This window comes from Primulina eburnea, chromosome 2 (assembly GCF_022965805.1).
Source record: "Primulina eburnea isolate SZY01 chromosome 2, ASM2296580v1, whole genome shotgun sequence".
Taxonomy (NCBI): domain Eukaryota; kingdom Viridiplantae; phylum Streptophyta; class Magnoliopsida; order Lamiales; family Gesneriaceae; genus Primulina; species Primulina eburnea.
Window position 1 is genome coordinate 46,509,045 of NC_133102.1, and position 22,303 is coordinate 46,531,347.

General features: G+C 32.9%; 2 protein-coding genes and 1 non-coding gene across 3 annotated transcripts; 1 reads left to right on the forward strand and 2 right to left on the reverse strand.

The window, feature by feature from the left end:
- The first annotated feature begins 8,472 nt into the window (after positions 1–8,472).
- LOC140823787 (probable LRR receptor-like serine/threonine-protein kinase At2g16250) lies at positions 8,473–12,756 on the forward strand. The gene is made up of 4 exons (XM_073185291.1): positions 8,473–10,900; positions 11,263–11,382; positions 11,695–11,708; positions 11,803–12,756. The coding sequence occupies exons 1-4, from the start codon at positions 8,907–8,909 to the stop codon at positions 12,417–12,419; spliced, it is 2,745 nt and encodes a 914-aa protein (XP_073041392.1). The 5' UTR covers positions 8,473–8,906; the 3' UTR covers positions 12,420–12,756.
- Positions 12,757–12,872: 116 nt separating this feature from the next.
- TRNAQ-CUG (transfer RNA glutamine (anticodon CUG)) lies at positions 12,873–12,944 on the reverse strand. The gene has a single exon. It is a non-coding gene; the product is annotated as a tRNA-Gln (tRNA).
- Positions 12,945–14,393: 1,449 nt separating this feature from the next.
- On the reverse strand, positions 14,394–21,967 carry LOC140823788 (coatomer subunit gamma-like). The gene is made up of 18 exons (XM_073185292.1): positions 21,771–21,967; positions 21,162–21,259; positions 20,735–20,785; positions 20,067–20,180; positions 19,775–19,975; positions 19,590–19,691; positions 18,888–18,995; positions 18,552–18,785; positions 18,103–18,353; positions 17,815–17,986; positions 17,560–17,715; positions 17,416–17,466; positions 16,631–16,768; positions 16,333–16,536; positions 16,093–16,224; positions 15,841–16,014; positions 15,214–15,453; positions 14,394–14,787 (listed from the first exon to the last, which is right to left on the reverse strand). Exons 1-18 carry the CDS (start codon positions 21,814–21,816, stop codon positions 14,593–14,595), a joined length of 2,667 nt encoding a protein of 888 aa, XP_073041393.1. The 5' UTR covers positions 21,817–21,967; the 3' UTR covers positions 14,394–14,592.
- Positions 21,968–22,303: the final 336 nt, after the last annotated feature.

Sequence of the window (22,303 nt, forward strand, 5' to 3'; positions counted from 1 at the left end):
TTTATAATTATCGAGAGATTAAAGTGAAATTTGACAAATTATCGAGGGAAAGTGTTATTTGAATTGTTGAAATTATTAAGAATGCCCTAATAGAGACAAAATAGACACCAACTTTTTTTCTCAAATTTACCCTTACATAATACGGGAAATTGGCCTTCAGTCCCAAGCCGCCGATTTTTTTTGTGTTCAGTCCCTGGATACTTTTTTAGTACCACATTTCCACATGAAGTGTACCACATTTTGTATGACATAGTACCACAATTTTGTGGGTAGCGAGTAAACCCAAATAAATGTTTTGATTGAGGATTTTTCACCAACTTCCCCTACATAATACCTATATTACACTTTTGATTTTGTTATATTTTTAAAAAAATTAACAAACATTTTTTTTATTTTTTTTTTATTTCAACAATTCAAATAGCACTTTAATCCCTCGATAATTTGTCAAATTTCACTTTAGTCTCTCGATAATTTAAAAAAAATTGTACACACACGTACCGCGTATGCAGAGCAACTAATATAAAGAGATTTTATTCATGTTTATAACAACAACTACTATATTTAATATAAAAATAATATTTTTTATTATTGACTTAAATAAAATATTTGTATCACGAAATTGATCTATAAGATCGTCTCACAAGAGCTTTTGTATTATTTATTGAAATTAAATTATTTTTATTTTCAATTAAGAATATGTACGAGACAATTTCATGTATCTATGTATATGAGATAGATTGACAAAAACTATATCGGAATAAAAAAACAATAATTTTAATAAAAATAATAATTTTAATAAAAAATAATAATTTTCGTGGGTCGAAAAAGAGATTCATCATACAAAACTTATCCATGATATGATCTCATATGAATTTATGTATGCTAACTACATTTGGTATAGAGATTGAGCTTGTTTTATAATTTTCATAGATTATATATTAAGAATGGCCCTAATAGAAACAAAATAGACATCAATTTTTTTTTTTCCCAATTTTGCCCTTACATAATACCTATATTACACTTTTGATTTTGTTATTTTTTTTAAAAAAAAATTTAACAAACAGTTTTTTTTTTTAAAAATTTCAACAATTCAAATTGCACTTTAATCCCTCGATAATTTGTCAAATTTCATTTTAGTCTCTCGATAATTATAAAAATAATTGTACACACACGCACCGCGTGTGTAGAGTAACTAGTATAAATAAATTTTATTCATATTTATAACAACAATTACTATATTTAATATAAAAATAATAATTTTTATTATTGACTTGAATAAAATATTTGTATCACGAAATTGATCTATTAGATCGTCTCACAAGAGTTTTTATATTATTTATTGAAATTAAATTATTTTTATTTTCAATTAAGAATATGTACGAGACAATTTCACGGATCTATGTATATGAGATAGATTGACAAAAACTATATCTGAATAAAAAAACAATAATTTTGATAAAAATAATAATTTTAATAAAAAATAATAATTTTCATGGGTCGAAGAAGAGATTCATCACACAAAATTTATCCATGATATGATCTCATATGAATTTATGTATGCTAACTACATTTGGTACAGAGATTAAGCTTGTTTTATAATTTTCAAAATTTACTTCATTCTTTAAGTTTTTAGGAACACACCAACGCTTGTGCTTTAGTTATTTATTTATTTTTAAACAAAAATGCTTCATTCTTTATTTTATTTTTTTTAGAATGCACACATCAGGTGTACCATGATTCACTATTATATACTATAATTAATTGAGTAGATATATTGTGAGACGATTTCACATATTTTAATTCGTGAGATGAGTCAATCATGCAAATATTTACAATAAAAAAATAATACTTTTTTTATAGTTGACCTAAATAAAATATTTGTCTCACAAAATTAACTCGTGAAACTTTTTTTTTTGTATGATTAATTTTATATATATTTTATTAATCAATTTTCATATATTGGTGTATGATTAATTTTAAATATATTTTATTAATCAATTTTCATATATTGGTGAAGCTTTTTCATAATTTCGAAGATGTCTTTTATTCAATTTCATATTTTACAAATTTATTTTCATTCTATCTCTGACCTCCTATTATTTCAATTCCAAAAATTGAAAACTTTTATTTTATTTTTATGAAAATTGTTTCTTGGTTTTTTTGCTGATCACATACATCAAGTACACAAAGATCTGTTGGTAGAAATTAATTTTGTTCATTTCAACTGTTGAAGATCTGTTTTTCGACATATATTATTTGAGTTTTTTAGTGAATAATAATAAAACAAGAATATCAAACTATTTTTATGAATATTTTAATCAAATGATATTATCTATATGTGATTTATTAATAGTAAACATTCTTTATCTCTTCCGTTTATTTTTATTTTTAAATTTGGTTAATGCACTAGTATTGGGTAAAACTTTTGGGAAAAAAGAATCTTTCGTATGGGCTGCAATATGATGCCAATCTAACTGGGCTGGACCTAAATCAGCATCGATACTGGGCTAACATCGATATGAAGCCCAGTAATTGCCTTAAACACCTCTTTTGGGCCGGAACAAGAAAATCTTCTGTAATGGACCTACTGGTGCTTAAATTATGTTGGCGTATATATATATATATATATATATATATATATATATATATATAGTTTTGATATCCTGCACACCTACCGTGCACACCTTTGTGAGCACCGATAAGGTGTCACTCACCCATTGGATGCACAATTTTTCTATATTTCATCACATCCAATAGGTGAGTGACACTTCATTGGTGCTCATTTCCCCGTGTCTTTGTTTTTCTTTAATAGGTGAGTGACACTTCATTGGTTAAATTTCCCCGTGTCTTTGTTTTTCTTTAATTTTATTAAGGAAAAAATGTAAGGACTTGTATTTTACATATACAAAATAACTTATACAAATAGGGATGACAACAATCTCCACGAGTTTGAGGCCCCGCGGGGAAATTCGAAACAGGGACGTGGATCACCAATTTTTTCAGGTTCGGGTTCGAGAATTTTTTAAAATCTCCGAAATAGTTTGGGAGTTATATGAAATTATTATCCTCATCTCCGAACCCAATCAAAAAGTAATATCAATAATAAAATATTAAAAATATTAATATGCTTATTATTTTAAATAATAATATTATTAATAATAATATCGATATTAATATTATCACTAATTATAATAGATAATAATAAGTTTTGGTTCGAGAAAATCCCCAAACTCGTCCTCGTCTTGTGTCATTAATATTTTTGAAACAATGATAAGGTTGATGATTAGAATTTGATCCCCACGATTTAATCCACAAACCCGAAAAAGCTCGGGATGAATATTGGGGTGGGGATGAAATTCGGTAACGGAGATGGGTATGACAAACCCATCCTTGCCCCATTGTCATCCCTAAATACAAATCATCATTTTTTATTTAATATTTTAATCCATTTTTAAATATCATGTGAAATAAAACATGACATAATATGTTTTGATATCTTGAAATATCCATAAGTTATAAGTAAACCATTTACCATATAAAAGCATTCATTTATTTGATTGATGCATAATTCATCTACATTTATTTATTTTTCCACCAAATAAAACACAACAGAACACATGTCAAAATTATATGAGTAGATCTCTTGTGAGACAGTCTTACGAATATTTATATGTGATACGGTCAACCCTATCTATATTCACAATAAAAAGTAATACTCTCAGCATAAAAAATAATATTTTTTCATGGATGATCCAAATAAGAGATACGTCTCATAAAATACGACCAATAAGACAGTTTTTTGCAAATTATATATATATATATATATATATATATATATATATATATATATATATATATATATATATATTGGAGCAGATTTGGAAGAAAATATATCCATATCTTAATCTTCTAAAGTTGATTTTAGTGACTTTAATGTATACTTGACCATGTCAAATTTTGTTTGCTTCGTTTTAAATTTAGACATATAGGTAATATTTTCGTGAACACAAAAACTTGATTAGTGGCTGCAAATTTGACATGACAAGCCTCCAATTACAAAATTGTGAATCATATGTACCTAATTTTTTTTTAAAAAAAAATTAGTCAAATCGATGTGAGGTTTGCTTGACAAATCTTTTGCGGTCCTAGAATGATATATATAGTATTTTATATTGAATTCTTCCTTAGTAGATAAATATGTTTACACGAAAATCGTATAAACATTTAATATAAAATATTTTTCGAGACCCGAAAAAGTGTGTGAGAAAACTATTGATGTCACATTTCATAAAATGTTCATGTGAACATCTTACGACGTCGGTGAAGTGTCCAATAAAAGACCTATTCATACACACACACACTGAATACTAGTTTGGTTCTATTTTGGGAATTTTAGGAAGAAGTACTTTTTAGAATATATATATATATATATATATATATATATATATATATATATATATATATATATAATTTGAATTATTATCGTAGATGGTAAGAATAACTTGATTATTTCTTACAAAATGATAATATATTTGTTTTTTAAATATCTAATGTTGTCCAACAAGATAAGTACTGAAAATTTTAGCTGAAAATAATAATCGTATCATGTGATACAAAATATTATATTTAAGAAAAAGATTAAAATAATTAATAATATTACTTAACAGATTAAAATGATTTTTTTTTTGGAGACCTAAACAAACAGGATCATATAGGTTAGGCCGATTGAGAATGTCTTCTCTTTTAATATGTATCCAAGTATAGTCATTACGCAAGAAAAATAGCACTAATTCTTACTTAATTTTTTGAGCTAGGACTTTTATTGAATGTATATTAAGTATATTATTATTTGTAGACTATTTTGGCAAGAATCAAGCCTCTAAACTAATTATTTGTTATTGTTATTTTTTATTCGATAACAACGTTGAAAAATTTTATGTCAATAATCGGTAACTTATTTTTTTTTATCAAAAATTATATTAAGTAGTAATAGTACAACTTCGATATTTTAAAGCTCTAAATATGGCCAAGGTTGACATATGTTGGAAGCATGGTATATAAGAATAACAAGAAAATGTGTGGTGTGAAATCGTGTGGCACTTTCAGAAAGACGTTTCAAAATAGAGTCGTAGCATATAACCAAATTCGGGGACGAAGGCAAAATGGTGGGCTAATATCGTTCACATTTATGATGCACAATATATAAAAATATTTTTCACACGTGGAGTGTGTATAAAATAATATACATGGATCACATCGTCTTCCACTTCAGACATGACATGTGTGATTGGAGATGCATCATGATCATTCTTCCACATATATATCATGATTGAACGAATGATCATGATTTATTCAGTCATCACACATATCATATATTGAGTAAGAAAGAACATTACCCGTATAAGTAGTACGAACGAAAACCACAATCAAAACCGAGTTTATGTGATTAATTATATAATTTAATAACGCTGGGATTTGACCATTTTTTTATTTTGCAAATTGGAAGGAGGCTTTTGACCTTTGACGAAAAGTTTGTGAGGTTGACAATAAAAGTTGTCAAATAGTATTAAATAGAATAACAAATTGCGACAATCAATTTGCGATGAAGTGACATAAACTTGTTACACTATGAGAAAGCCATGAGTTATAGAACTTAGGTTATAGTGAAAGCTGAAACCCCTCCCAGTCCCATCTCGTATAGTAATAATAATATCATAAAAATTTATATTAGATGATTTCACGAGTCAATTTTATGACACATGTATTATATTTGGATGACCTACGAAAAAATATTACTTCTTATATCAACAATATTATTTTTTTATTATAAATATGAGCATGATTAACATGTCTTACACATAAAAATCTGTGAAAACGTATAACACAAAATTTACTCAATAATAATAATAATAGGAAAAAAAAACAAATTGTTCATTAGTATATTTCAAAACTCAAAAGTTTGACAACTGAGAAATTTGTACCACATGGTTGACAATAAAACTGAAGTGATTATGTTCAATAATACCAAATCAACATAATCACTGCAATATCATTGGTCAATGATAATAATGTAATTGAATGATTCAGAAATCACAGAAAATAGAGGTGATCTTGATCCAGATTTAATGATGATGTCTTAATTATTTAATTTTTTAAGTGATTACTTGTAATCATCAACATAATCATATACGTGACAGAGTGTGCACCACGATGCAACGCTGTTTGCATGTATAATATATATATATATATATATATATATATATATATATATATATATATATATATATATATATAAAATTAGCAGAATATTTGGTATTTCACTTTATTTTTAATTGTCAACTATGTATTAAATCACAAAAAAGAAGAAGTATAAATAATGAGATTTAAATACTAATATTATCACAAAAATTAGACAAAAATTTGTGTGAGACGGTCTCACGGATCGTATTTGTGAGACGGATATCTTATTTGGGTCATCCATGAAAAAATATTATTTTTTATGCTAAGAGTATTACTTTTTTATTGTGAATATGGGTAGGGTTGACCAGTCTCACAGATTATGATCCGTGAGACAGTCTAACACGAGACTCACTCAAAATTAATACAAAGTGTGTTTGGTTAGAACATGGATTGTAATGTCGAGTTTCAATATTTCATCAAACTGCTTGATCTGATATATTATTCTAAATTTATGTTCGAAATGAATTCGTTGTATTTAAGACTTTATTTCTAAATTCCTTCGATTATTTTACATCTACCATTCTTTATTTTCTATTTTTCGTTATATATACCTACCGTTTTGTTTTATACAAAATAAAAAATTAAAAAAAATAATGTAATGGAATTTTCTAAGCAACTAGATCTAGCCACACTTGATTTTTTAATATTCATCAGTGGCGATCAGCCTTATATTTCATGTATGTAGTTTAATATTTACAGTTACAGTATTATATTTAATTTAATATTCAAGTGAATAATGTGATTTATGTATTTTTTTTTATTATCTCATCTTCTTGAAATTTGAATAGTTCCGAGCTTTTAATTTATTTTAAATCATTTCATTTTATTCTTGTTAATTATGTGTTTTAAATTTTGGTTTTTTCTTTCTTTTATTATTGTTTTTAAAAAATAAAAATTGAAAACTCGAAGTGTATCGTCTTACACATACTATAAGTAACAAATAATTGTATCCATCTATTTAAATTTAAATTTAAATTAAATAAAATGTGCACTGATTATAAGCACCAGAATTTAATGAAAGATCACCCTAAATTTAACTTCCTTTTCCAATAAAGTAATACTACTCGAAAAATGTCACACACTCATTAATTAGTGTTGAATACAAATATAATTTCAATAAACATTAAATTTCTTACAATAAATTTATAGAAAGAAGGAAATTAGGTGGCAAAATTAGATTCTTAATTACTGGGAATAAATGGGATCGTTGCCCTGTAATGATTCCACCGATCTTGTCAAATTCTTCTTTTACCATGAATCTCTCCACAAAACTAGCCAATTTTACTATTTCAGTGATATTATATTTTTGGTAAAATAAATCAAGAAGCATGTGCCACAGGCTGTTCATCCGAACTAACATTCAGAAAATTAATCACGACTTATTATTGCTTTCTACCTTGAACCGTGAACCATATACTAATATTTCAATGAACTCTTTCTTATGTTAAAATGACTAACGACCTCATGAATTTATATTCATGAGACTGAGACGAACTGGTCTATACTTTAATTTAAAAAATGATATTTTTGTATATTTTTTCGTGGGTCGAGTCTAGTGGTATATGAACGTCCCACAAAATTGATATTTGAGATAGCCTCATAATTTTTTTTTTGTATCAAAATATTAGGTGCAATATATTTGGAGTTAATAATTAAAAATTAATCTTAGAAGAGTTTTTTTTTTTTTTTTAAAGAAAATGTGATAATCTTCATGTAATATGATAAAATATTTGACATTGGTGACAGGATTCATTATAGTGTAATCGACTCAATGATCCACAATGGTTTTTATTTCGAATAATTGAATTTTAGAAATATAATTTATGTATTACAAACAAAATCAAATCGATATATCTAGAAAAGACAAAATCTAGTTTAATTTATAATTATTTTTATTTTCCATTCGAGAAACGTGGATTGTCCCCTTTCCTGAATATATTATGAATAAAAAATAATAGATTTTGTAAAAATTATTATTATTACTATATGATATGAAATTATTATAATAAAAGTACTATGTACATAAAACATTGTCCCTTTTTAATCAGATCCGAACCCGATACAGTGGTCCATGCTCCCCTTGTCTCAGATTCATACTTTTCGACCCGACCCATTCAAAATGGGGTCGGAAAAACAACGGTCATCGACTCGATATCTCCTGTCAACCCGACCCGGCCCCGGATCCATATACATAGTCGCTGCTAAATACTTCCGAGTTTTTTTAATCCCGGTTTCTGTCTCCCTACGAACCATGTTCGTGCCAACCATCTAGCATTCAGTATTTTCACCCAATTCTTTCTCCGCCTACCTAAAATCTCAGTTTTTGACTTTTTTTTTGATAATCCGTTTTATCTTTTATATCCTTCGTCAACTAAAAGATTGCAGGAGGTTGAGAGAGAAAAGGGAATGCGGTAGAGAGAGAAAATTGAAAAAGAGGCATTGTTTTTTCAAGTGAATGGAAAAAAGAATAGATTTTGAAGATTCAACTAAGAGGTTATGATTCATTTTTATTCATTCTCAGAAAGTTCAACTCACCAACGAGACTTATCTGCTTTTCTTCGACATTTTTTTATATCTTTGAATAAAGTAAATGCATGCTCATTTGTATTGTGAGAATCCCTGAATTCTTAGTACGAGATTGAGTGTTTTGCTCTGTGTATGTGTATATGAACGCGAGGAGGCTTTTCTTGACGTTCAATGAAGGTGCAGCAGAAATGGCGGAAAGGTGGAGTGGTGTGGTTTTTGTTGTTTTAGTGTTGTTATTTTCGCTGTTTGGTTGTACATTAGAGCAGAAATTATTGGTTTCAACGCAAGATAGATTGCCTTTACTTCAGCTGAGATCTGCATTAGGGTTGAAGGCTAAAGAGTGGCCGATAAAATCCGATCCCTGCACGATTTGGGTTGGTATTCAGTGCAACAATGGCCGGGTTACGGGTATCAATATTTCGGGGTTCAGGAGAACCCGAAGAGGAAGCCAAAACCCTCAATTCTCAGTGGATGCCCTCCAGAATTTGACTCTTTTGTCCTCTTTCAACGCGTCCAATTTCTTGCTTCCTGGGCCGATTCCGGGATGGCTGGGCTTGCAGCTTGCCTCACTGCAAGTGCTTGATCTCAGTTCTTGTTCAATAACTGGTGTCATTCCGACCACTCTGGGCAATTTGAATAGCTTAGCCGAACTGTATTTATCTGATAACAATCTTACTGGCGTAGTTCCGTCCAGTTTTGGTCAGTTATCTCGCCTTTCTGTTCTTGATCTTTCGAGAAACATGCTCACAAGTTCGATACCTGAGTCTTTTGCCTTGCTTCGAAACCTCACTTTTCTTGATATGTCTGCAAATTTCTTGTCTGGGGTTATTCCTCCGGGTATTGGGACTCTGTCTATGTTGCAGTTCTTGAATCTTTCTGGGAACAACTTATCGTCTTCAATACCAGCACAACTCGGTGATCTTTCTAATCTGGTCGAGCTTGATCTCGGATTTAATTCTCTCACAGGGTCCCTTCCTCTGGATTTTAGGGGTTTGAGAAACTTGCGACGAATAGTAATTGGGAACAATATTCTTTCAGGAACACTGGCCGATGATTTATTCCGTCCTCTGACTCGATTACAGATTCTTGTTTTGAGTCGTAATGGATTCACCGGTGATTTTCCGGCTGTGTTGTGGTCTATCCCTACACTGCAGTTCCTTGACGTGTCTGTAAATAACTTTACTGGTGGGCTGCCAAATGTGACTTCAAGTTCTAATTCTAGTGTTTTAGCACTTAACATCTCCCATAATCGGTTTTACGGAAATATGCCCATTGTATTCAGAAGCTTCAGTTTTATCGATGCATCAGGCAACTATTTCCAAGGCACAGTTCTGAGTAATGCTCGCGGCAACACTTCTCTAGGTTTGAATTGCCTCCAGAACGTGGCTAATCAGAGAAATGCATCTGAATGTGTCTCATTTTATTCTGTTAGGGGCTTAGTGTTCGATAATTTTGGATCAACAGATGACACTCAAACTCCTCCTGCCGAAACCCATAAGAGTCACAGAAAAGTAATCATTTTGGCTTCTGTTCTTGGTGGTATCGGGATAACCTCTCTCCTGGTGATTTTATTTGTGCTGCTGATTTATTTCAAGAAAAGGAGAGGCACAATAAACCGACGTGGCATTGGTGTGGGGCCTGTTCCTGCCAGTGGAAGCCCATCGCGTCCCAGAACATCATTATATTTTACAGTTCTCGGAGATTCATTTGCCTATCAGCAGATTCTCAAGGCCACGGGTGAATTGGATGACTCAAATCTAATCAAGAATGGTCATTCTGGTGATCTTTTCCGTGGAATCCTTGAAGGTGGAATCCCAGTAGTCATCAAGAAAGTGGATTTGGATTCAATGGTCAAAAAGGAAGCACACATGTTAGAACTCGAGTTTTTCAACAAAGTATCCCACCCTAGATTCGTACCACTATTGGGGCATTGCTTGGAGAATGAGAACGAGAAGTTTCTTGTTTATAAGTTCATGCCAAATGGAGACTTGGCCAGTTCTTTGTTCAAGAAAATGAAATCTGATGAAGATGGTTTGCAATCATTGGATTGGATAACACGACTCAAAATAGCAATTGGAGCTGCGGAGAGTCTGTGTTACCTACACCATGAGTGCACCCCACCACTTGTTCACAGGTACCTATTTATTTGTGTGCCTTAATGGCTGATTCTATCATCTTATGAAAACTATGAAACAAGAGCTCTTTGCCAATATAATGGTCGACAGACGACATACACCGTAGAACTTTGCTCTTTTCTTGCTAATTTGGTAAAGCACTAGCAAAAGTACTCCGTCATACATGTTATGCTAGTGAATAAAGCACACGACATTTTCTTATAAAAAAATATCAGTGAAAATGCATAAAATATTAAACATGGCACTAAATATTAGTTCAAAGTGACTCACATTTGCCGTCTATCTTGAGTCGAATGATATCCATGCAATTCTACCTCCTTGATCCTCCTCTAATGATGGAATTGGTTTTGTATTCTTGAAGGGATGTACATACCAGCAGCATACTACTTGACGACAAATTTGAAGTAAGATTAGGAAGCTTGAGTAATGTATGTGCTCAAGAAGGCGAAAACAGAATCACAAAATTGCTACGGTTGCCACAGTAAGTAATTTTCTTGTGATGTAAACTGCTCAAGATGTTTTGCTACTTGACATTAATGTTAAAAATAGCGTGAAGTTCTAGACTTTGACAGTGGTGGTGAAAATAATAGCCTTGACGACAGACATATGCATATTTTTACTTGGTATTCACATATTTTTGTATTAACTAGTCATAAGATATTTTCACATATTTTTGTACTTCTTCATCATAAGATGTTTTTGATGATTTCAACATATTGAGAATTTTATATGATCCAATATTTTTATTTCTGTATATGAACCTGATTCGATTTGTTTATGATTAATTTTGCAGGTCATCAGACCAAGGTACACCAGCAAGCTTCTGTAACTGCGGTTTTGTTTGTGTTGTCTTCTTTTTCCTGTCTATGTATGTGATTCATTCATTGATTTTAATGACCAGGTATGCCTTACTCTACCAGTGCCTATGATGTGTACTGTTTCGGGAAAGTTCTGCTCGAGCTCGTAACTGGTAAACTTGGCATCAGTTCATCGCCTGATTCCAACATGAAAGAATGGTTGGATACAACCTTACGTTGCATCAGTATGAACAACAAAGAACTCGTCACAAATATTGTGGACACATCACTTGTGATAGATGAGGATCTTCTCGAGGAAGTATGGGCCATGGCAATTGTTGCCAGATCTTGCCTTAATCCCAAGCCTTCTAGACGCCCTCCAATGCGTTATATACTCAAAGCGTTGGAAAATCCATTGAAAGTCATTAGGGAAGAAAGCACTGGCTCGGCTAGGCTTAGAACCATGTCATCCAGAGGGTCGTTCCATGCTACTTTATTCAGCAGCTGGCGGCACAGCTCATCGGATGTGGCAGCTGGGACTTCTCGAAAAGTTGAAGGAGCCAGTAGTTTCAAACACTCGGGGACAATGGGGTCTCAAGGAAGTGGCCAAAATGGCGATGGAAATGGTAATGGTCATTCATCCTCAACGAGGAGACACTCTGTCGAAATTTTCCCAGAACCTCAGAACGAGCACGATGTAGAGAGAACGAATGATAACTAAAACGTAAATTCATTATTCTTGGTGGAAATCTTTGGTTGTTGGTTTCCCTGTACATTCTTATTCATCTATTGGGTTTGGAGTTGAAATTTAGTTGTGTTTGTTCCTTCCCGGTTCATTGATAATCAAGGGAAGGCCCCTTGCTCGATTTCAAGAAAGGGGAAAACAGGTTCTTTACATGTTTGAGACACCCATCTTTTATGGGAGAGACTTATAAGATTGCAAAGGTGGCAAGGGAGTAATTTGTGTTGAATTTTTTTTTGCAATTTATTGATATTTTATATTTGTCCATTGGTGAATTGTAAATTATGACATTGTTAAGTGTCTTTCCGAATTAGGAAAAGAGCTCTTTTTTTTTTCACTGACTAAAAATTTATTTCAATGTTTTCCATCTTGACTCAAAACAAAGTTAATAAAAAAAATTAAAGGTCCTTACAAAAAGAGAATGAATCATTAAGGTCCCACCGAGATTTGAACTCGGGTTACTGGATTCAGAGTCCAATGTCCTCACCACTAGACCATGGGACCGCGGCTGATTACGAGATGGCTACATTTTATATATAAATAAAAAAATTACTCCTAGATAATTTTTTTAATTAATTAATCATGATATTGACTGACCAGAAGCACTTATTTGAGTTGAACAATACACTATTCAGCCAACAATTTCTTATCACGCAAATCTGTGGCAGTCGGAATCTTTTACCGGAGATTCCGCCATCAGTTTTGTTTGCTCCATTTGCCAAGCCTGAATCGGTCAGGAATGCTATTTCATATTCTAAAACATTGGCGAATTACCGAACATACACTAAACGATTAAGCGCCGGGCTCCTCCCTTTGAATTTTGCCTTCCTTTCCGGCATCATCCAAACAAATTGCCAGCCCTGCTAAGCTGAATCAATCTTCTCATAACTCCCTCCATTTCCATAATCCACTAGACAATCGATTTAATCTGGAGCGACTGCATTAACCTCTTCACATAGACGAGCTCATGGTGGCACATGTATACGGACTGAGCAGAAAGAGGGAAAAACTTGACCTGAGAGTAGAGTACACAGATAGAGATAAAGATATGTATCTATTCCTCTTATATACATCTCTCGGACCATACCAACATCTTCTCGTTTGTTTCTTACAGACTATTATATTAATCCTAAAAATAACTATTACAGATTTCTATATCATCAAAATAAAATATATATTATCTAATAGAACTTTAATTAAATGCCAACGACACACACAAATTGTTTATGTATTTTTTGGTTTTTAGAAAACCCAACTTTGGATTTCAAAAAAAGAAAAGAAAAGCGATCAATGAAACTTATAGAATGTACAGTTAAAATAAGGGACTGTAAATATGACTCAAGTTTAACTAATCCATACATATTTGCGGTTCATAATGCATTTTATGGACTAAATTAAATTTGTAATTTAATTATAATTATATGTTCTCTAACTAATACAAAATATAAGATCAAATATTTTTTAAAAAATTATAAAAAAGTTAACAGCAAAAACTGTTGAGTTTTACACCCAAAAAATGCATAAAATCTTTACGTAGAAACGAACAGAAGAGGTCATAATTGAAATCGGATCTTATGAGTTGAAAGAAAGAGTTACCTAAAAAATAAAAATAAAAATAAACAGAAAAGAAAAGGTAGATGGAAATAGTAAATAGATGAGAAACAAAGAAGTCAAAATCAAAATTGGATTTCACCTGTTATCATGCTTAGTTTTGCGGAAAGCAACAAAGATTATGATAACAAAAGATAGCAAGCAGGAACTTTTGTTTAGTTTCTTCTTTCGGGTCCCCAAAATTTCCATTGACACGCATCCTCGATATTCATTTCAGTGATGCACTCAATGGACATCTTTAGAACATTTTGGCCATAAAGTGTCAAATAAAGTCCGTTCGACATCCATACGACAATCCAATTCGCCGAGATCATGATCTATTAAGTATATGGACAGACCAAGGGCAAAAAAAGAATGTCATTAAATAAAAATTTATAAGAAACCTATAATCGCTTCGTGTGCTGGTAGATTATCCGCCAAGGGTAAAGCTGGAAGTAAATCTAGAACGTAAAATTATGGGATCAAACAACAAAACCCTTGAACTACAAGGTAACTGAAGCCAAATCTTGACCAACAAACACGGGACGGGGTCGGTTGGGGTTTATCCACTGGCAACAATTTCATGTATAGCATCGCTGACAATCTCATTCTCAGATCTCACAGCCAACTTCATTGCGACCTCTTTTGTTCCATCAATTCCAAAAGATAATCGCACAAGCACCTTCACATTACCGATGTATACACCTGATAATAAACACGTATGTGACCTTGAGTTGCTCGGAACCGTCTCTGTTCCCTGTAACAAGAAATGAAAGAAAATGCATTTAGTTTCTTTCTTACCAGAAAAGACATGTTATTTGGCAGGGGTTCTTGAGCAGTGAACTTTCCTTGCACATTCAAAATTTTCAACCAGAATTCCATTACACAGTCACAGTGACACTATTGGTCCCACTGTATCTTCCATGCTTTTGAGTTTTGGAGGTCAAGAGCGACCAATGCTATGTAATGTACCCTTTTTTTCTATATGCAGATGAAGCGACAAATATCTGCCTTAAAAAACTCCTGATGATGAGCAAGTTTTCGGGAAAAAAATAATTCCACATCGAATGTGGTGAACACGATGTAATTTTTTTTAGAATCTGCTAGTTATAACAGGAATTTCGTGGAATTAATCCTAGTCGCTACAAGAATAAAAAAAATCATATCAGATAAAGCTACCAACCTCGCAGGGCTGCATGCCAAGAAGATTGATGACAGCATTAACAGCTTCCGTCAGGCTTTCCCTAGGCCCAAGACCATACTCATCTACACGCTCAAAATCAGGGCCGAGGGTTTCCCAGGCATTTTTGAAGTTGGTGACCCCAACTTTAAGAATATAATCCGCATCAACAACTTCAAAATCCTCTAGTTGGTATTCATCTTCTACGCCATCATCTTCAGCCTCACCAGTTGAGGGATCAACCTAACAAAATTTAAGAGGAATTAGTAATAGAAGAATCACTACAATCCTACGTTCACAAAGGACGTATTCCCCACCTCGAGGGGGCACAGAAGGCATAATGATTCAAATAATTATACTAGAAATGCACATTTTTATCTACTTAAAACTATCCTCAGCAAGGTCCAAGATAAAAAGTATTCGAGTGCACATATTTATTATAGGCGGATGCAAAATTACCAACTGTTAATGTAGTAAAAAACATTCAAGTAGTAAACAATCATTGACGGGATAACATTTTTCTCTTCATACCACGAGTCCATCTGGATGTAAGTGGTAGCGCATGTAAAAAATATAAGACTGTTGAAATGCAAATATCCGTCAAAGTTGACCGGATTACGGAACAAGTACCTCTTTGACAATAAATCTCAAAGAGTTTGAGAACTTTCCAACTGCAGGGACACCTTCAGGTTTCTCAAATGCTACAAATGTCTGCGCTGGTATATCATATGGTAGAGATCTTAAAGGCTTGGATCCTACTTCCGAAAACTCATCGGCTTCAGAAGCATCAACAAGCACAGTCACCTAGCATAAAAACAAAAATCAAGAATTCTTCATCGGAGGCCCGAAAGAAAAAAATATTTGTGAAAATATGGTCCATACGTTTTCAAGCAGCTGTTCAGGTATTGTATTTGTGCAGTTGTACTGGAATACCACGTGGCGGTCAAATATGTGCTTGACAACATTAACTGCGTACTCAGTTTCAGCTTCTGTAAGCTCCACCGGTGCCGATGACTGACCACAGGATATAAAAATTTATTGAGAGCTCAAGTAGTCAGAATTAAAATTTATGGAAATCAATCAGAAACTATACAGAAAGTTCAAATACATCGAAACACAAACCTTGAAAAGACTTCCAAAATTTCTAAATTCAGGGATAGAAGAGAGGAGCTTCTCAAAAGCATCGGCAGCAGAGGAAGGGGTGGCAGGTGGTGCACCCAAACCAGCAGGCTTCTTGCCTGGGGCTTTCTTTTCTGCAAGAGGCTGAGATTTAACCTCTTTTGGTACAGACTGGATATCGAAGGGCTCTTCGGTGGGATTCTGTATCTGTTCCAAATGAACAAATGAGTGGCATCAAGCATACAAGTAAATCCAGAAGGCATAACAGTAAAACAAGCACCAATTTAGTATCGAAACTTACATAGTTTTTTAAACTTGTCTCCATGTTGGTCAGTGGTACCTCAAGGGAGCCAAATAAAAATTCCTTAACGTCCTTGGCTGTTTCACTAACCGAACCATCATCAAGGGTACTCAAGTACAGAGTAGCTCTATCACGAACCTATAAGATGATAGCAATACTTGAGCATAACTTCAGAAAGCAGACTGACATGAAATAGCAAAGGTGCAGTAAACACCAACTATGTTGAACTGTCACAACATTGGAAGACCGACATTAAGATTTTCTTTAGGCTAAATATCTAATCAAATTGTGAATCAATAAAACCATGACCTAAATATTCTTCCATTATCTGAATTAGCAAACCAGGACACATAAACGAACATAACCGCACCAAAGGGTAAACAAACGCCATACTCAACCATGATCAAAATTTGAAGTAAAGAAAGAAAAAAATACGAACTAAGGCGAGGAAAACATTGGAGTGAGCTCAATGAAGAAAGTGGAACAAGTTCCACAAGAAGGTATGCCATCCAATTGGCCAGCACCCAGCAGCAAACAGATTTTCAATATTCAGGAGGCTCCCAAAAATAAAATCATGTTACAGGTGACAATAAAACTGCAAAGTGTTTTCCTACCACAATATTCCCATTTGAATGCAGAAAATAGTTTATATTACAATCAGACATAAAATTACCAAACTCAACTTAAAATAGATGATCTCAATATCAATGTATCATGAAATACTGAATATCGATTCAAGAATGAAATAAAACTAGCTACAAGTTTCATAGGGACATCAAACTGACCTCATCATCATTGTCAAATAGACAACGTTTCAACAAAACAAATATCCGGGGCTGCAGCAAGAGTAAATGGTTTTTTCCAGTTAATCAATCTAGGATTTTAACAATAATACTAAAGGAGATGCACAATTTAAAGTTTAGACTTACTTTCAAGGAGTCAACCATGGCACCAAATTTTGCCAATGTGCTAACAGCACTGGCACGGACAGTTGCATTCTCAAGTATCACTCTGTTGTAAATATAGCGGATATATTTACCGGGATCAGAAGTTTTGGGTCCCTCATTCCCAAGAAAGTGAAGTATCTAATTGAACATCAAACAATAAAAATCAATTGATAATTGATCCAAATAAGATGGCCGTGAAGAAGGGATGAATCAATATTCTAAGAAGATAAATTCTACCTGGGTGGAAAGATAAGTGAATTCACAGTCCTCAATGAACTCACACAAGTGCAGTAGTCCACTTTCTTTGGCATCTGGAATATCTCTGATCAAAATCACAATTGAATCAACAATTGCCTTTTTGAACTCGAATCCACCCTCTTCTCTCAAAATGATGCTCAAAAAATTCATCCTAAGTAAATCCAGATGATTAAAGACAATTAGTGAAATTTGCACTCAAACAATATGAAAAAGGAAAGATAACATTCCCAGAAGACAAGGAACTAGTGAAACTCTACAATCACTCACAATGATCTGTACTTGAGGGGGAATTTCAGACACAGGGATCGAATAGCATCTACCACGACAATCTTGAATTCATCAGCAATATCAGACATAAAGGTGGTGATCTGCTTCATCAAGCGTTCAACGCTAGATTCATTGCCTGTTTTCAGTAGAGTGGTGATGGCAAGTGTTGCTATACTTCTGTTCTGGTCTGAAATCAAACTTTCCATGTCAATGTTACAATTTGTCACAGCCATAGGATGTGTCATTGCGACCTGCAGTAATTTCAAGCTTATATTAGATGAAAACTAGTTAATTCCTTCCTTAAGAAGACTGGCAGTGTGCATCCAATACGGAGAATATAGAGGTGAAAGCAAGGAAAAAATGGCAGACCATCAGCAACTCAGGCATAACTGAGAAAATCAATCACTGACGAGAAGATAAGATATGATAATCCTTCTATAGATACAAACCTTGTTCAAAGTTCGGACAGCAGCAAACCTAAGCACGGGCTTAGAAGAACTTAAGAAGAGCTGTAAAACAGTTATGGCAGGAGTCAACTCTCGGGTAGTCACATTGCTCAACTCTGTGATTGCCCTAGCTGCCTCAAGGATAACCATTTCAGCTTTGTGACGAAGACACCCCTCAAGATAGTCGTAAAACGGGCGGTCTCCTGTTTGAGTGTTTACACCTGTCTCTCTGATGACCTACATATATCAATGAAGCAAATGCTCACCTAATACTGAAACGAATGTCAAATGAAACCAAGAAAACAAGGCAATTCAGAACAATATCATAGAAAAAAACACCTGAGTAGTATAACGAATTAGAAGACATTGAGCTAAAGGAGAACGAACAGTCCCCTTGGTCAAACTGGTAACCAACTTGCTGACAGCCAGTCGATCATTTTGTCGAATCTGCAATTCAATAGTAGACATCTCAATCCACTTGAATCACATCGAGACAGCTCAAAACAATGACCCATGAACCAAGAATAATCAGCCAATTGAATAATTTCCGAGCAAGATTATTCACTCTTATAAATTGATAAACAAAAAAAAACAATTTTTTGGGGTGACTGCGAAAAAATAACTGAATTTCATTGTTTTCTCTTTTCATAGGCGGTAATAAAGGAACAACAATAATTAATCTGACATGATTCATGTTTTTGGGACAGATTAACCTTTGAATGTTACGCCCATCAATGCAAACAGAAGATGGAACATTAGAAGCTAATTTGATTTTACTCATGATTAAATCAGGAAATGAAGCCAAACAAACTGCTAAACAAATTTTACATGGGGCCAGTATCCAGAACACCGATACTTTAAAATTCAAATTTTAGCCCCCAGCTCAATATCCAATAGTGTTGACAAGTGGTTATATACATTTTTCTAAATATAAGACCTGGAATAGTATCAACTGTCCCGCAACATGGTCCAGGCAAAATAAAAGGTTCATAATGGTGATATAATTTTAAAACAGATGCTAATGAACGACAAAACAAATACCTGGTGGAGCAAAGCGAGTGCATGGAATTGCACAAGTGCAGCTCGTGATTGAACAGCTTCTTGCACTTCATTACTCCATCTTTTCACTATCTCTGGGGTTGTCTGTTATAAATGTTTTAAATTATTTAATGCTGAAATCTTCAATCGCTAAAGATTGATATGATTCCCCAAACATCATCTTGTACCTGTAACAAATGAATACCACTTGCAAGAGCAGCACTGGCAACCACAGGATTTTTATCCACAATAGCCTGCTTTAGGTATCTTTCAATTTGCGTCAGAAGCGTTCCATCAGTAATTCGACATAAGACGCGGATGGCATTTGCTCGGTACATATCAGTTCGGCTATTCATATCCTTCATTAGGGAGCTTGTGACGATGATAACCTTGGATCATAAAAAAGCCAAGTTCATTCTCTCCCACATCGAAAGTATATAAAAAAGGAAAATAAAGGGGTGACAAATGCACATGATTTACCTCATCTGCAGAGGGTGAAAGCTCCTTTATCATCAGATATACCATTCTTCTCAAGCCATTATCTCTAGACTGAAACAGCTTTGTTACTGAGAAAAATACTTCTGTAGCTTCGATCTACAAGTCAAATTAAGCGCAACATCCATCAGAATTCACTTTGAGTATTCTGACTGAAAATTAAATATCAAATAAATGTTATAAAAACTATGTACCAATGAACTTTTAAAAGTCAACAGGCTCCTTTGCTATGCCACAATGAAATAGATTTAATGCTTTGGAAACATTGAGTCCCATAATAAATTAATTGACTTTGTTGACCCTCGTGTTTGTTGAGATTTGATATTTCGAAAACGCTATGTTACTCAAATTTTGGTTTGTTATAGCATGCCCAGATCATGCATTGCATTGGATTCATCTTGCCTCCCTGACAGTTGCTATTTGTTTTTACAATGACAAATTTATATTAGTTTGATCTGAGGAGGCAATTAGCCAATTACTTTCTTCTTATGTGGACTATTACAAGGAAAATGAGGAACATGGTTCCAGGAGAAAGTAGAATTTGCTAATGCAAATTAAAATTTCAATCAAAATGCAAGCTAAATATGGAAAGGGCCAAGGACCCTACATTATATGCCTGTGAGGTAGAGAGAACAAGAGATATAGGTACTCACCTTTGTAAATGTCTCACCTTGATTGAGAAGATACAGAAGCTTCGTGATGACCTGAAAAGTAAAAAAAAAAATTCAAAGAAGTAATTATTTACAAAAGAAACACAAAAGTAATCCAAATTACAAATTCAGTGTCAAAATTTTAGTTCAGATGATGAATCACTGGCTGGGTTTCCAAGAAAAACATAAAGTACAACTCATGCAATCATAAACACTAGAGACGTTTATTACTTATGTGTTAGAAATTTAAAATCACTCTTTTTCATAATGATTCGCTAAATTTAATATCTTTACATAACTACCTTACAGATGCCTGAAAGTACAACAAGTATGAATTGTATTCAAAGGTTTGCCCTTTCCTTTTCATCAACAAATCCTAGAGCATATGCACGAAGTGTTTACTAGATTGACATGACAACAATTAAGATACCTGTGAACATCTCCTAGCATCCAGCTGAGGGTCGTTGAAAACCCTAGCTTCCTGTAATACTGCACCCTTCTCAATCCCCGAAAACGGAGAGTAATCCACTGAGAGTATAACAATATCAATGTTACAACATGAATCAGGCTATAACGTTAACCATTTATCAGATAAAACTCCAATAACAATCATATCTCCTCCAATTTAAACGATCCAGTAAAAACCGGATCAATGATATAATGCTACAATTACTTCCTATTTATCCGATGACCTACAGTTCACATTAGGAGTGTGCGAACCTAATATAAGTTCCTTACTCCAAAGACTAGTGATTTAAACAAATCAAGCGAAATCCAGCCTCTACCACGGGCCTAAAGATCCGTAACTGAAAATCGAATCGCACACTAATAGATCACTCGATCTAATTCTCTAGTGTTCTAATCAGTCATACATACAACATTCACATCATAATCTCCAATTTTCACATAACAGCAGATCTGAAGTCGACTTTAAATCAGGTAAAGGTAAATGAGAACTGAAATTATTATTCAATAATTCGAAATTTCACCGTTGAAACGAAATTAAGAACATATATCGAATTGAATTTCTGAAATGCACCTTCATCGTCGCGATCATCGTCTTTCTTCACGAGTGGCTGAGCCATTGTACTTAGATCTCTGCGTTTTCAAGCGAAAATACTTCGACAAAATTGATTGCTCTGTTAGCTACTATTACATACACGCAAGTTAAGGGAAAATTTGTTATGATCTGAAAATGGAGTTATTTCATGTTTTATTTTACAAATTTAACCAGAGTATTATTTGGCGGTCCACATTGGGAGAAACATGTGGGATTAAAAGTCGTGGTTAAAAAAAATTATATTATATTATTACATAGATATTTTAGAATAATATTTGTATATATTATTTTATATCGAAAAAATTATATATTTTTTAAAAAAATTAATTTTATTATTTAAAAATATTATATTTATTTCAATATTTAATTATAAATAATCGATATTTTTATCCATCTTTACATTATAATATTAATGTTATTAATTAACACACATATATATTATATATTCAAATATAATATATTTTTAAAATATTTATTAATACAATACATATAGGATTAAAATTGATCTTTTG